General features: G+C 37.9%; 2 protein-coding genes across 2 annotated transcripts in view; one reads left to right on the top strand and one right to left on the bottom strand.

Moving 5' to 3' along the window:
- The window catches only part of LOC141443742 (uncharacterized), a 38785-nt gene that overhangs the window by 9360 nt on the left and 17306 nt on the right, over nucleotides 1-12119 (bottom strand). Inside the window, exons 4-6 of the mRNA XM_074109095.1 lie at nucleotides 8563-8744; nucleotides 7754-7866; nucleotides 7023-7178 (exon numbers count right to left, since the gene is read on the bottom strand). Coding sequence (XP_073965196.1) covers nucleotides 7023-7178; nucleotides 7754-7866; nucleotides 8563-8744 — 451 coding nt within the window. The remainder of the gene's footprint in view (nucleotides 1-7022; nucleotides 7179-7753; nucleotides 7867-8562; nucleotides 8745-12119) is intronic.
- Nucleotides 332-4926, top strand: LOC141443960 (uncharacterized). The gene has a single exon (XM_074109393.1). It carries the CDS (start codon nucleotides 936-938, stop codon nucleotides 1767-1769), a length of 834 nt encoding a protein of 277 aa, XP_073965494.1. The 5' UTR covers nucleotides 332-935; the 3' UTR covers nucleotides 1770-4926.

The following is a 12119-nucleotide window of genomic DNA, read 5'->3' as shown; positions in this document are numbered from 1 at the left end:
ACTTGGAAGATTCCGTATAAAATACGAAATCCTTAGAAAAATATTACTTAATTTTTTCGTCATGGCTACGGAACCCTATTTTGGGCGTGTCCGACACGATCTTGGCCGGTTTTTATTTATACAGACAGATAAAAAAATACTAAAAAGAAAAAAAAAGAAGTCTAGTGGTTTTCATCAATTTCAATTTCATTTCATCTCCCACAGCGGAGCGTGCAAAAATATGACAGTCCTTCCGGCCCTAGAAATAGAGTCGTATCAGATACATATTTATGCACGCTTGTTGTGTCAGATATTGGTGACTGTACTAAGAATTTTTGAGCTGGTCATGATTTGTTCGAGTCATTTGTTTTGATTAATAAAGAGTCTTCTTGACAATAGATCTGAATTTTGTATCCGTTTCATTTATAATATTTACATACTATGGGTTTCTTACGACTTCGACTCCGTGTATTTTACGACCGCAAAAATTAAATATAGCACAAAAGACTTAGTGAATTAGAAAAAGTGATAAAGAAACGTTAAAATCATAACATATAGTGTGGATAAAACCTAACAACTAGTAGAAACCAAGGAACACTGTGAAATATCAGCATGGTGTTACAACACCTAAAGTGCATTTTACGCCTGTATTAGGAAGGAAAGAATATGAGTGGGAAAAATCAACAAGTAACAGAAAAGCAAACTGTAAGTAAAAACCACGATATCGCATATCTGAATAAAACTAGTGAAATTATAACCTATTTCCATAGAATGATTTGCAAGATTACACAAAGACACTAACGCCATCTGTTGAAAAAATCCGGAAACTAGTCAACAAGCACCGAACCAGTTGAGATCAAGAAACGGCTTGTCAGTTACCACCTACGACGAGTTTTTGTGACAATCCACGAGAGGGCACCTTTAGTACCAAACATCCTCTGACTATCTCAACAATCATGGAAGAAGTTATGAATGCACTTCGTAAAATTCAGAGTGAACTCGATTTACAGAAACGTACAATTTTAGAAAACGGAGAAAAAGTAACCGAAACAGTAACACAAAATATAAACAGTATACTGGAAGATAAGTTTAAAATTTGGGATGAAAAATATGAAAACTTCAAAGAAAAGCTGGAAAATCAAGAAAATCGAATTTATTCCCTGGAAAAGCAGGTACGGAAAAATAATATAGTCTTTTTCGGCATTGAAGAAACGGAAACCTCATACCAAATTTTGGAAAACATTATAATCAACTTTGTGAAAAAATATTTCTCTCTAGACCTAGATCACAGAGATATTAAAGAAGTCAAGAGATTAGGCAGAAAAGGAGAAAAGTCTCGGCCAATAATTGCTACATTTACCACACTTGGCATCAAAATAAAAATATTTAAACAAAGAAGAGAGGCACTGAGAGAAACCACATATTATATAGCGGAAGACTATCCGAAGCATATACTAGAGAAAAGAAAAGAGCTACAAGTGCAAGCCAAACTTGAGAGGGAGAAAGGCAATATAGCGAAGATCAAATATGATAAACTTGTCATACAAGTTAAGAGCAAAACAACGGGCAGAAATAAGAGAATGCTTTCATCCCCTCTTGAATCACCTACAGACGATGAAACAAACATAAAGGCCAGCAAGAAAAATAAGCACCGGGCACAAACAGAAAGAACCTCTAACCTGTCAGAGGGATTTGGGAAACCAAGTATACTTAACTTCTTAGTAAATAAAAACCAAAACAATATATCCAGCTCCCAGTGTAATAAAACCAATAAAACCAATAACTTATAGCAGCTACCGCCCCCTTCCATCACAGGTAACAAGCAAAAAATAACAACTAAAACCAAAACTCATCTTCCAACCCGGCTGGTCACCGTGGAAGATCAAGACCACAACCCTTCAAAGAATCGGTCCCTAGAAAACAAGAAAAACATCGATGTATGCACTATAAATGTTAGATCTTTATCATCAGCTCAAAAACTCATAGAGCTGAAAGAGGCTCTTACATATGTAAAGCACGATATAATAGGCTTGAGCGAGGTCCGTCGACTAGGTGAAAAAATTGCAGAGGATGAAGACTACATTACGTACCATCTGGGCGAGACAAAAGGTCTTCACGGTGTGGGCTTCTTAGTTAAAAAAGAATATAAAGAAAGTATCCAAAATTTTACAGGCATATCTGAGAGAGTATGTATTCTCGAAATTCTATTAGAGAAAATACCGTTTGCTATAATCCAAGCTTATGCACCAACCGAAAGCTCCACACAAGAAGAAATTGATTCATTTTATGGGGACTTAGAAAAAGCGCACAGATTAATATCAACAAAAAATGAAATCTCAATGGGTGATTTCAATGCCCAAATTGGAACACCTAAGCCTTACGAAAACAAAGTTGCAGGAAAATATGGTTTTGGTAACAGGAACAAACGAGGAGAAAAACTGATTCAATATGCCCAAGAGCACAATCTAAAAATTCTAAATACTATGTACAAAGCGAAACATAAAAATCGTTGGACATGGATCTCACCAGATAAAAACACTAGAATAATGATATAATGACATCTAGTCCACATCTCATATCAAATTTCAAGGTACTGCCCTCGTTCACTTTTGGTTCAGACCAGAGACTTTTGAGAGCGACTCTACATCTGGAAAAAAACAAAAAGAGCAGAAAGCGTTATGTCGGGATTTCAACCAGTCTAAAAACTACAGAGGATCAAGAAAACTATTGTAAAAATCTACTAGAACAAATACCAAAATTACTAACCAATCATGAAAAATATAATGTTAACGAATACTGTTTAATGATAGAGAACTCGATAAAAGAAAGCCTCAACAAAATAAAGAAAACGAAAAGAAAATTTTTATCTGATAAAGCATTTGAACTAATGAAAAAAAGAAGCTATTTACAAAATAAAAACACACTAAATAAAAAGGACAAAGAAGAACTGAAACGTCTCTACAAGCAAACAAACAAGGAAATTAATAAATGCTATGAAACCCACAGATACAATACTTTGAAAAATCATTTAGAAACCTCTAGATCCACCAAAAAGGCCAACAAAGAACTGGACAAAACTAAAAACTGGATTCCATCTCTCCAACCAGGGTCAAACAGAACTAAATCTAGGTCAGATGTTGTGAACATAGCTACAAATTTCTACAAAGCATTGTACGACGAAGTTCCTTCTACTGCTTCTACTGCCTCTACATCATCTGAAGTAGAGTCACCGAGTCAACCACACAACACAGAATATATAGTAGAAAATTTCAAAGAACACGAAATTCTGAAACAAATTATGAGACTAAAAAAGGAAAAGAGCCCTGGACAAGACGGTATTACCAACGAATGCATTAAATACGCAAGAACTTTACTTTTGTCGCCGCTCACTATACTATTTAACAAAATCATGGATGAAGAATCGGTACCTAAAAATTGGACGGAATCAGAGATCACCTTACTTTACAAAAAGGGAGATCCCGCAGACATTGGTAACTATCGTCCAATAAGTCTGCTGCCGTGTCTATATAAACTTTTTGCTTCGTGTATACTGGACAGAATATCTCGAAATATAGACATGTTTCAACCTATTGAGCAAGCTGGTTTTAGAAAGGGATATAGTACCATTGATCATATACAAGTAGTAGAGCTAATCATAGAAAAATACCTAGAATTCAGAAGACCATTATACGTCGCTTTTATCGACTATAAAAAAGCATTTGATTCTATTTCACATAAAAGTATTTGGGAAGCTCTTCGAAATCAAAAAATAAACGAAAAATTTATAAATATATTAAAAAATGTATACCACAACAGCACAAGTAGAGTTAAATTAGACAGGAAAGGTGAAAAAATCAAAATCAGAAGGGGCGTACGACAAGGTGACCCAATTTCACCAAAGCTATTCATATCAGTGCTACAAAACATAATGAGGGACCTCCCATGGACACAGAAAGGAATAAACATCAACGGAAAAACTCTAAGCCACCTAAGATTCGCCGATGACATCATTGTATTTTCCGAAAATCCTTCAGAACTAAATACAATGTTAATAGATCTACAAATAGCGAGTAACAAAGATGGCTTAGAAATGAATCTTCAAAAGACAAAAGTAATGACTAACCACAAGCAGATCGATATCCTCATCAATGAACTACCACTTGATTACGTGCAGAAATATGTCTATCTTGGGAAACAACTATCGTTTAGTAAAGAGAGAAATTCTGATGAAATTAATAGAAGAACAACTATCTCTTGGAATAAATACTGGGCTAATAAAGAGATATTCAAATCCCAGCTGCCTGTAACGCTCAAAAAGATGGCCATTGATTCAGTTATCCTTCCAAGCTTAACTTACGGTTGTCAAACGTGGACATTCAACTCTAAGGCTCGAAATAAAATCCAAACGACACAAAGGGCCATGGAAAGAAGTTGCTTAAATATCAAACTCAGAGATAAGATCAGAAACTCCGACATAAGAAACAGAACCAAGGTAACGGATGCTTTATTGTTTTCACAAGAATTAAAATGGAAATGGGCGGGTCATGCTGCCAGATACACTGATGACAGATGGACTTCAAGACTTCTTAAATGGAGTGGTCCATGCGGAACAAGAAGTGTCGGCAGACCTGGTTATAGATGGGAGGACGAACTGGTGGCAGTGGCGGGAAAAAGTTGGACACGAATAGCGGAAGACCGAAAAAAATGGGATTCTTTGAAGGAGGCTTTTACCCGGAGGGGGTCCATATAATACTTAAATATATACATATCAATCTATTTAATTTGGAAATTTAATTAATTTATTACTGTTATTTGTGTTTGCATGATATGTTTTAAATAATTATTTCAAATTGTAATGTAAGTAATATAATTAAAATACAATAAACTAAATTAATTAAATGTGATAAAATGATTTAAATATGGAATAAATAAAGCTATATTATTATTATATTATTATGGGTTTCATTCAATCCCTCCTGCTGGGTCATGCTGAGTCACCGGGGTCTCGGTCCCGATCCATACCGTCGTATGTCCTAAAGTCAAGTGCCATACCAATTTTGTCCTAAACGCTCTTGACATATCGTTCATTAGTCATAAAGATAATTAGCCATAATGTTTCTTATGTCTTAAGAGTCATAAGACAATATTACATTACCTAATGCTCAAAATACCTAATTACTTTAGCCATAATATAACATAACCTAATGCCAAAATACCTAATTTGTTTTGTACTAATATTATAACAAATAACATCTTATGTCCTAATGTAATGTTCGTCCTAATCATCATTTGCCATAACGCTTTTTTCTCTGAAACCGTAATTTTTTTAGGGTTGTTTTAAAATTAACCTATCCTAACCTATACAGTTCTACAGAATGACCACTTCAAAATTTCTGAAATATTTACGGTTTCAAAAAAAAACCGTTATGGCAAATGATGATTAGGACAAACATTACATTAGGACATATGATGTTATGGATCGCGAATGGCACCCGAACTGCGTCCCTAACGGAAACGAACTGCTACCAGAAAAGTAGGTTAGATTAGGTTATAGCTGCGTCCCCAATGGAAGCAAACTGCTACCAGAAAAGTAGGTTAGGTTAGGTTAGAACTGCGTCACCAACAGAAACGAACTGCTACCAGAAAAGTAGGTTAGGTTAGGTTAGAACTGCGTCCCCAACGGAAGCAAAGTGCTACTACCAATAAGTAGGTTAGGTTAGGTTAGAACTGCATCCCCAACAGAAACGAACTGCTACCAGAAAAGTAGGTTAGATTAGGTTATAGCTGCGTCCCCAATGGAAGCAAACTGCTACCAGAAAAGTAGGTTAGGTTAGGTTAGAACTGCGTCCCCAACAGAAACGAACTGCTACCAGAAAAATATCTTAGGTTAGGTTAGCACTGAGTCCCCAAAGGAATCGAACTGTTACTAGTGTTAAATCTTAGAATAAACGTTTAAGTATATTTTATGACAAATAGTGTTTAGTGCAAACGTCGTTATGGCAAGAGATCATTATGACCAAAGTTATTAGGAAAAATACAATAAGGACAAAATAAATTAGGGATTCCAATATATACTCATGATTATGGCATTCACTATTAGGATATATAACTATTAGGACATATGAACATTATTAGGTACTAAAGACGATAGTGCACATAACTTTTAGGACATATGAACATTAGTACTAAAGACGAAAGTGCACATAACTATTAGGACATACAATACTAGGGTAAAAAAAGTTATGGCACTTACATTAGGGAATACGTTGTTATGGCAAAAGATCATTATGACCAAAGTTATTAGGGAACATACAATTGGGACAAAAGATATTAGGGATTCCAATATAGACCCTAAACACCGATTTCGAGCTAGTACGTACCTAGAAAAATATTTTCAAGGGTTTTGTAGTCGGTTCCATTTTTGTTATTTTTTATTTTTTTGGAGTCGGTTTTACTTTTTTTGTTAAACATTTTCTTTATTTCTCACTTTTTAGTGATTCGTAGCCAAAGTACATCTCACAACGATTCTATTAAGCCCAAACACGACTTAGTTGCTTTGTTTTATAACAGAGTTCCGTTGCCTACCTTCTGGCTTCAGCATCAGATCAGTTCAAAGGAACCATTAACTTAAAGCTTCTTCTTAGTCGCTTATCTAGGTGTATTTATCATGATCGTTTATAGAAGAGCCAGCATTACTTACCTTTGATGAGTTCCATTGGTCATCACAGTCTTCTTCATCAGGTCCAGGTTACTAAATGATGTTTTTTGAATGTAAATGCTCATCTTAATGCTATGGGAGGTACCCTAAAAAAAATATTTTTGAGTTCCGTTTTTACCATTTTGGCTCCGGAACCCTAAAAAACTAGCCAAGTCTCGATGGACCTGCTTGTTTATCTCTAAAAAGTAATGAAATGAAAACGTACTGAGAAAAAAGAAAGCCAGGTTTACCAAAGTGGCACTCATTTGGCTCGGACATATTCGGACGCGCGACTGTGGATCTACAGTTTAATACATCAGTGAGGATAATAGATGATAATAGTCACCTTTAGCGTGCAGGCAGGCGGCTGCGACGGCGCGGTAGAGCGCGGTGGCCCCGCAGGCGCGCGACGCGGCGTCCACGCGGCCCGGCGCGCGCGCCGCCAGCGCGGACGCAGCGCGCGCGCGCCCCGCGCCCGCCGCCGCCATCAGCGGCGTGCTGCCTGCCCATGCCCAACACAAATACCGTCAAATAGAGTTGAGCCGCATTCACATTCATCTGTCGTGTTATACACAACACAAGCCGTCACAACAACACAACAGATACATGTGAACGCGGCTTTTGTGTCGTTTCGTCTACAAAGCAAATAGTCTAAAAAACAACTGCTCTGAGAAGCAAATGGTCTAAGAAGCAACTGGTCTCGGTAGCAAGTTGTCTTAAAGTAAGTGATCGGTTTTAGACTACTTGCTACTTAGTCAGACAGGGGATGATTGATTGTTCAGTCACTGATTGTAATGTACCATCAGCAAAATAACTAGTCTATCAATTTTTAAACAAGTTCCTATCAAATTAATATGTCGCCTCATGTCATGTCGCTAAAGTCGAACTTTCAAATTGACAGACACGTCTATTGGCATTATTGTTTTATGACCCACACTATGGGGTTAGTCGAGAAAAAAAAATCACCCCCACTTTACGTCTATGGGAGGTAACATAAAAGTTATTTTTTTATTATGCCAATTTGTCGGCGTGACTGATACAACTTACTTACTAGTTTACTAGGATACTGATACATACCTTGGTCATCAAACAGCTCGCCGATTTTTTCGTATAAATACTTCGCGATCTCTTTGTCCGGCAAGTTCTCGAGCTCAGGTCTCCAGACATCCTGGTTGTTCTGCAACACTTGCCTGTAACGTAACAATTAGAACGTTAACGCCAAGTTCAGTTCAGTATACTCGTACACTCGCGTAGCCTCTTTAGCACGCATCCATGTGCGTCTAATTGCGAGGTTGCGGGAAACCTTTGGATGTAAGTAGAAATGTACATATCATTCATTGTGGTGTGTGCGGTGTTCTAAGACAGCTTTTGTTCAACAAAAGACGTCTTCTGGACGATGATTATGAACTAGCTTACAAAATATTAGGAGGTCCTGGTTTGATGGTGATTTCCACCGGCGAGGCGAGACGAGAATTGAACTTTGTATGTATTATCGCGCGCCCGACGCGAGCCGCCGCAGTCCGCTGCGGGCGCCGCCATTAAATTTTCTATTCTCGTCACGCCTCGCCGGTAGAAAATCACACGAACGGCACACACAATAACAAAGTGACATTACTTTCGTTACATTCATTCGAGCCAACTCTTGTGAATCGCTCTATACACCGTCTTAGACTGCATGAGCACACACCAGGGCTGCTGGGGTCTGTACACACCTGGCCTGCTCTGGTCTGTACACACCTGGGCTACTCTGGCTGAACACACTCGGCCTGCTTGGGCCTGTACACACCTGGCCTGCTCTGGTCTGTACACACCTGGGCTGCTCTGGCCTGACCACACTTAGGTTGCTCTGGCCTATACACGTTTGACCTGGTCGGAGCTGTACAGACCTGGGCTGGTGGTCGCAGTGTTCGAGCACGGCGAGCAGGTGCGCGGGCGCGGCGGCGGCGGCGGCATGGTGCAGCGCGCTGCGGCCCTCGCCGTCGCCTAGCAACGGGTCCGCGCCCCGCCGCAGCAGCTCGCGCGTGCACTCCACCGACGAGTTGTGCCGGATCGACATCTGCAACGCCGTCTGTACCAAACAACGGGTACACAGTCAGCCGGCAGTACCTTTATGTTTACACTAGTTTTTTTTTTTTTAATAAATAAATATCACTAGAAACAGTTTACCCGCAGCTTCGCACGCATAAACCATTCTTCAGTTGAATTGAAATTTCGGAATTTTACAAAATTTCCGTGGGACCTACATCGTCTTTATTGACGTTCGCGTTGCATTAAAAAAATTATAACAAAAAATTTAACCTACTACAAAAAAGCATGAAAATATTTTTCTACCAGTCTGAAGTCTATGCCTCAGCGCGAGCCAGCAGGAGTGGACCTATACTCGTCTACCTCACCTACAACTATACGAGTAGGTACAGTTGTGGTCATATAATTAAGAACGATTTTTTATGGAGAAGATTTTTTCAAACTGACAAGTGTTACTAACTGCATGTATATTTTTGTACTTCTCTCGGTATCGTAAAACTTTCCGTACTAGCGGTAAATTTATTTATACATATAATTGGCTAAAAAATAAATATATAAACTTTATACATTACATCTAAACCTAGTATTACTACTTACTGGCTGGTCATATAATTAAGAACGCTGAATAGTTTATTTTTTATTCAAATTTATATAGAGAACGGACGGCCGCTTTGTGGTTTTAGGTTATTATTCGAATAATTTTGGCGCCATTTAGTGCCGTAAAAGTCTTAAAGGCGATTGCTTCATATAAAAACAATGGGGAAAAATAAAAGTTGTGATAAATCTACAAGAGAAGTAATACTAAAACTTCGCGACAAGAATTGGTCGTATAAACACATAGCCGATCATCTGCAATGTTCAAAAACTATGGTTTTCCACGCCATAAAGCATTTTGCCACGTATCAAACTACTTCAAATGTTCCGCGTGTACCTAGACAATGAAAGTCATCTCGTCGAGATGATCGAAATATCGTTCGTTTGGCAAAACAAAATCCTTTTAAAGGGTCTAATGCCGTCTAATGAGTTAAGAAAAAAATATTTTGGCGAAAACAACCCTTCAGCAATCTCGGCACGCATTATTCGAAGGCGTTTGGTAGAAGAAAAGTTGCACGGAAGGATAGCAAGGAAGGTGCCTATGTTGAAACGGTGTCATAGGCAAGCCCGGCTTGCATTTGCAAGAAGATATGAAAACTGGACAGTCAGACAGTGGAAAAACGTTCTTTTTTCTGACGAGACAAAAATAAATAGGGTATGTTCTGATGGCAAACGATATGTAAGATGGCCTTCAAATAAAGCATTCGACCCAAAGTACACAAAAGTGACTTTAAAGCATGGCGGAGGAAATGTGAAAATTTGGGGATGTTTTCTGGACATGGTGTTGGACCTGTTAGGCTGATAGAAGGAAACATGGATCAATTTCAATACAAAAACATACTGGAAGAAACAATGTTACCATATGCTGAAGGCGTGCTTCCGGTTATTTGGACATTCCAGCATGACAATGATCCCAAGCATACTGCACGTACCGTTAAGGAATTCCTCACATCGCAATCAGTTTCTGTCTTAGATTGGCCAGCCAACAGCCCCGATCTTAACCCAATAGAGCATCTTTGGTGCGAAGTCAAGAAAAAGGTTTCAAATCGACAGTGTGGCAATTTAAGAGAACTGTATGACGTATTCTTAGAAGAATGGAACTCTATCTCTCTTGCGAAATGTCAAAAATTGATAGATTCAGTGCCTCGCCGGTGTAAGGCAGTAATAAAAAGCCGTGGACATGCTACTAACTATTAATTTTAGTTAAAATGTATTAAATTGCTTTTTTTTGTGTACAAACTTCACGTTAGTGTGATTTAGTTAATCTAAGTTTCAAATAAAAAAACTTTCGAGCAGTTCAATAAATCGTTCTTAATTATTTGTCCAGCTTCATTACTATTTTAATTTGTTACTAAAGAGAATAAAAACAAAATTTGTAAAAAATTGTCAGCAATTTTATTCTTTATTCTTAATCCCGTTTGCTCTATTCATGTGGCTGTTTCATAACGTAACTAGTTACTTCTAAGAAGGAACCACGACTACACATGACATGATTTAGTTAAAAATAATCTGGAACTTCAAATCGTTCTTAATTACATGACCACCACTGTATATTGGGCTTCAATCACTCCTGCTGTCTCGTGCTGAGGCACCGACTTCAGACTGGTAGAAAATTATTTTCATGGTTTTTTGTAGTATGTTATATTATATTACTAGCTTTTACCCGCGGCTTCGCAAGCGTAAACTATTCGGTCTGGTAGTTGCAATTGAAATTTTCGGGATTTTACAAAATTCCACTGGAAATTTCCAAATTTATATCGTGGTCTTCATTGAGGTTGTGTTGCGAATAACTGTACAAAATTCAAGACTCTAAACCCAGTGCTAAAATTTCAAAATTTTTCCCTATCCAAATTCAAATTCATATCATTTATTCAGTAAATAGGCCGCAATGGGCACTTTTACACGTAATTTTTTTAAATACCAGCACTTTCGGAAAGACCATCATTGCCAAGAAGAATGCGCCGCAAGAAGCTTGGCAGAAAGTCATTTTTTCAAAATAAAATAAGTACAAATAAAATACTTAAAAGTTACAGTAAGTATACAATTAAAGAAAAAAATACAAAATAATAATAACAATAATACACGGATGTATGGGGTCCCTTAGTTACAAAACTATCCCGTGGAAATATCGGGATAAAAAGTAGCGTATGTGTTATTCCAGACGTCCGGCTACCTACATACCAAATTTCATGCCTCTAAGCCCAGCGGTTGTTATTTCGAGATTTTATCCCTATCCCGTGGGAATATCGGAATAAAAAGTAGCCTATGTGTTATTCCAGAGGTCCAGCTACCTACATACTAAATTTCATTGCTCAAAGCCCAGCGGTTGTTATTTCAAGATTTTATCCCTAGGTATCCCGTGGGAATATCGAGTCAAAAAGTTGCCTGTGTGTTATTTCAGACATCTAAATACCTACATACCAAATTTCATGACTCTAAACCCAGCGGTTGTTATTTCGAGATTTTATCCCTATCCCGTGGGAATATCAGAGTAAAAAGTAGCCTAGATGTGTTATTCCAGAGGTCCAGCTACCTACATACTAAATTTCATTGCTCAAAGCCCAGCGGTTGTTATTTCAAGATTTTATCCCTAGGTATCCCGTGGGAATATCGGGTCAAAAAGTCACCTATGTTTTATTCCAGACGTCCAACTACCTACATACCAAATTTCATGACTCTAAGCCTAGCGGTTGTTGTTTCGAGATTTTATCCCTATCCCGTGGGAATATCGGGATAAAAAGTATCCTATGTTTTAATCCAGGTTATAAACTAACTTTCCGCCAAATTTCATCCAAATCCGTCCAGCCGTTTAAGCGTGAAAAAG

This window comes from Choristoneura fumiferana, chromosome 28, assembly GCF_025370935.1.
Source record: "Choristoneura fumiferana chromosome 28, NRCan_CFum_1, whole genome shotgun sequence".
NCBI lineage: Eukaryota > Metazoa > Arthropoda > Insecta > Lepidoptera > Tortricidae > Choristoneura > Choristoneura fumiferana.
Note: the sequence above shows the minus strand (reverse complement) of the source record. Positions and strands in the feature narration are given on the sequence as shown.

Excerpts from the sequence above, each read along its gene's own strand:
- LOC141443960 (XM_074109393.1), top strand. The coding sequence starts at position 936 with ATGGAAGAAGTTATGAATGCACTTCGTAAAATTCAGAGTGAACTCGAT.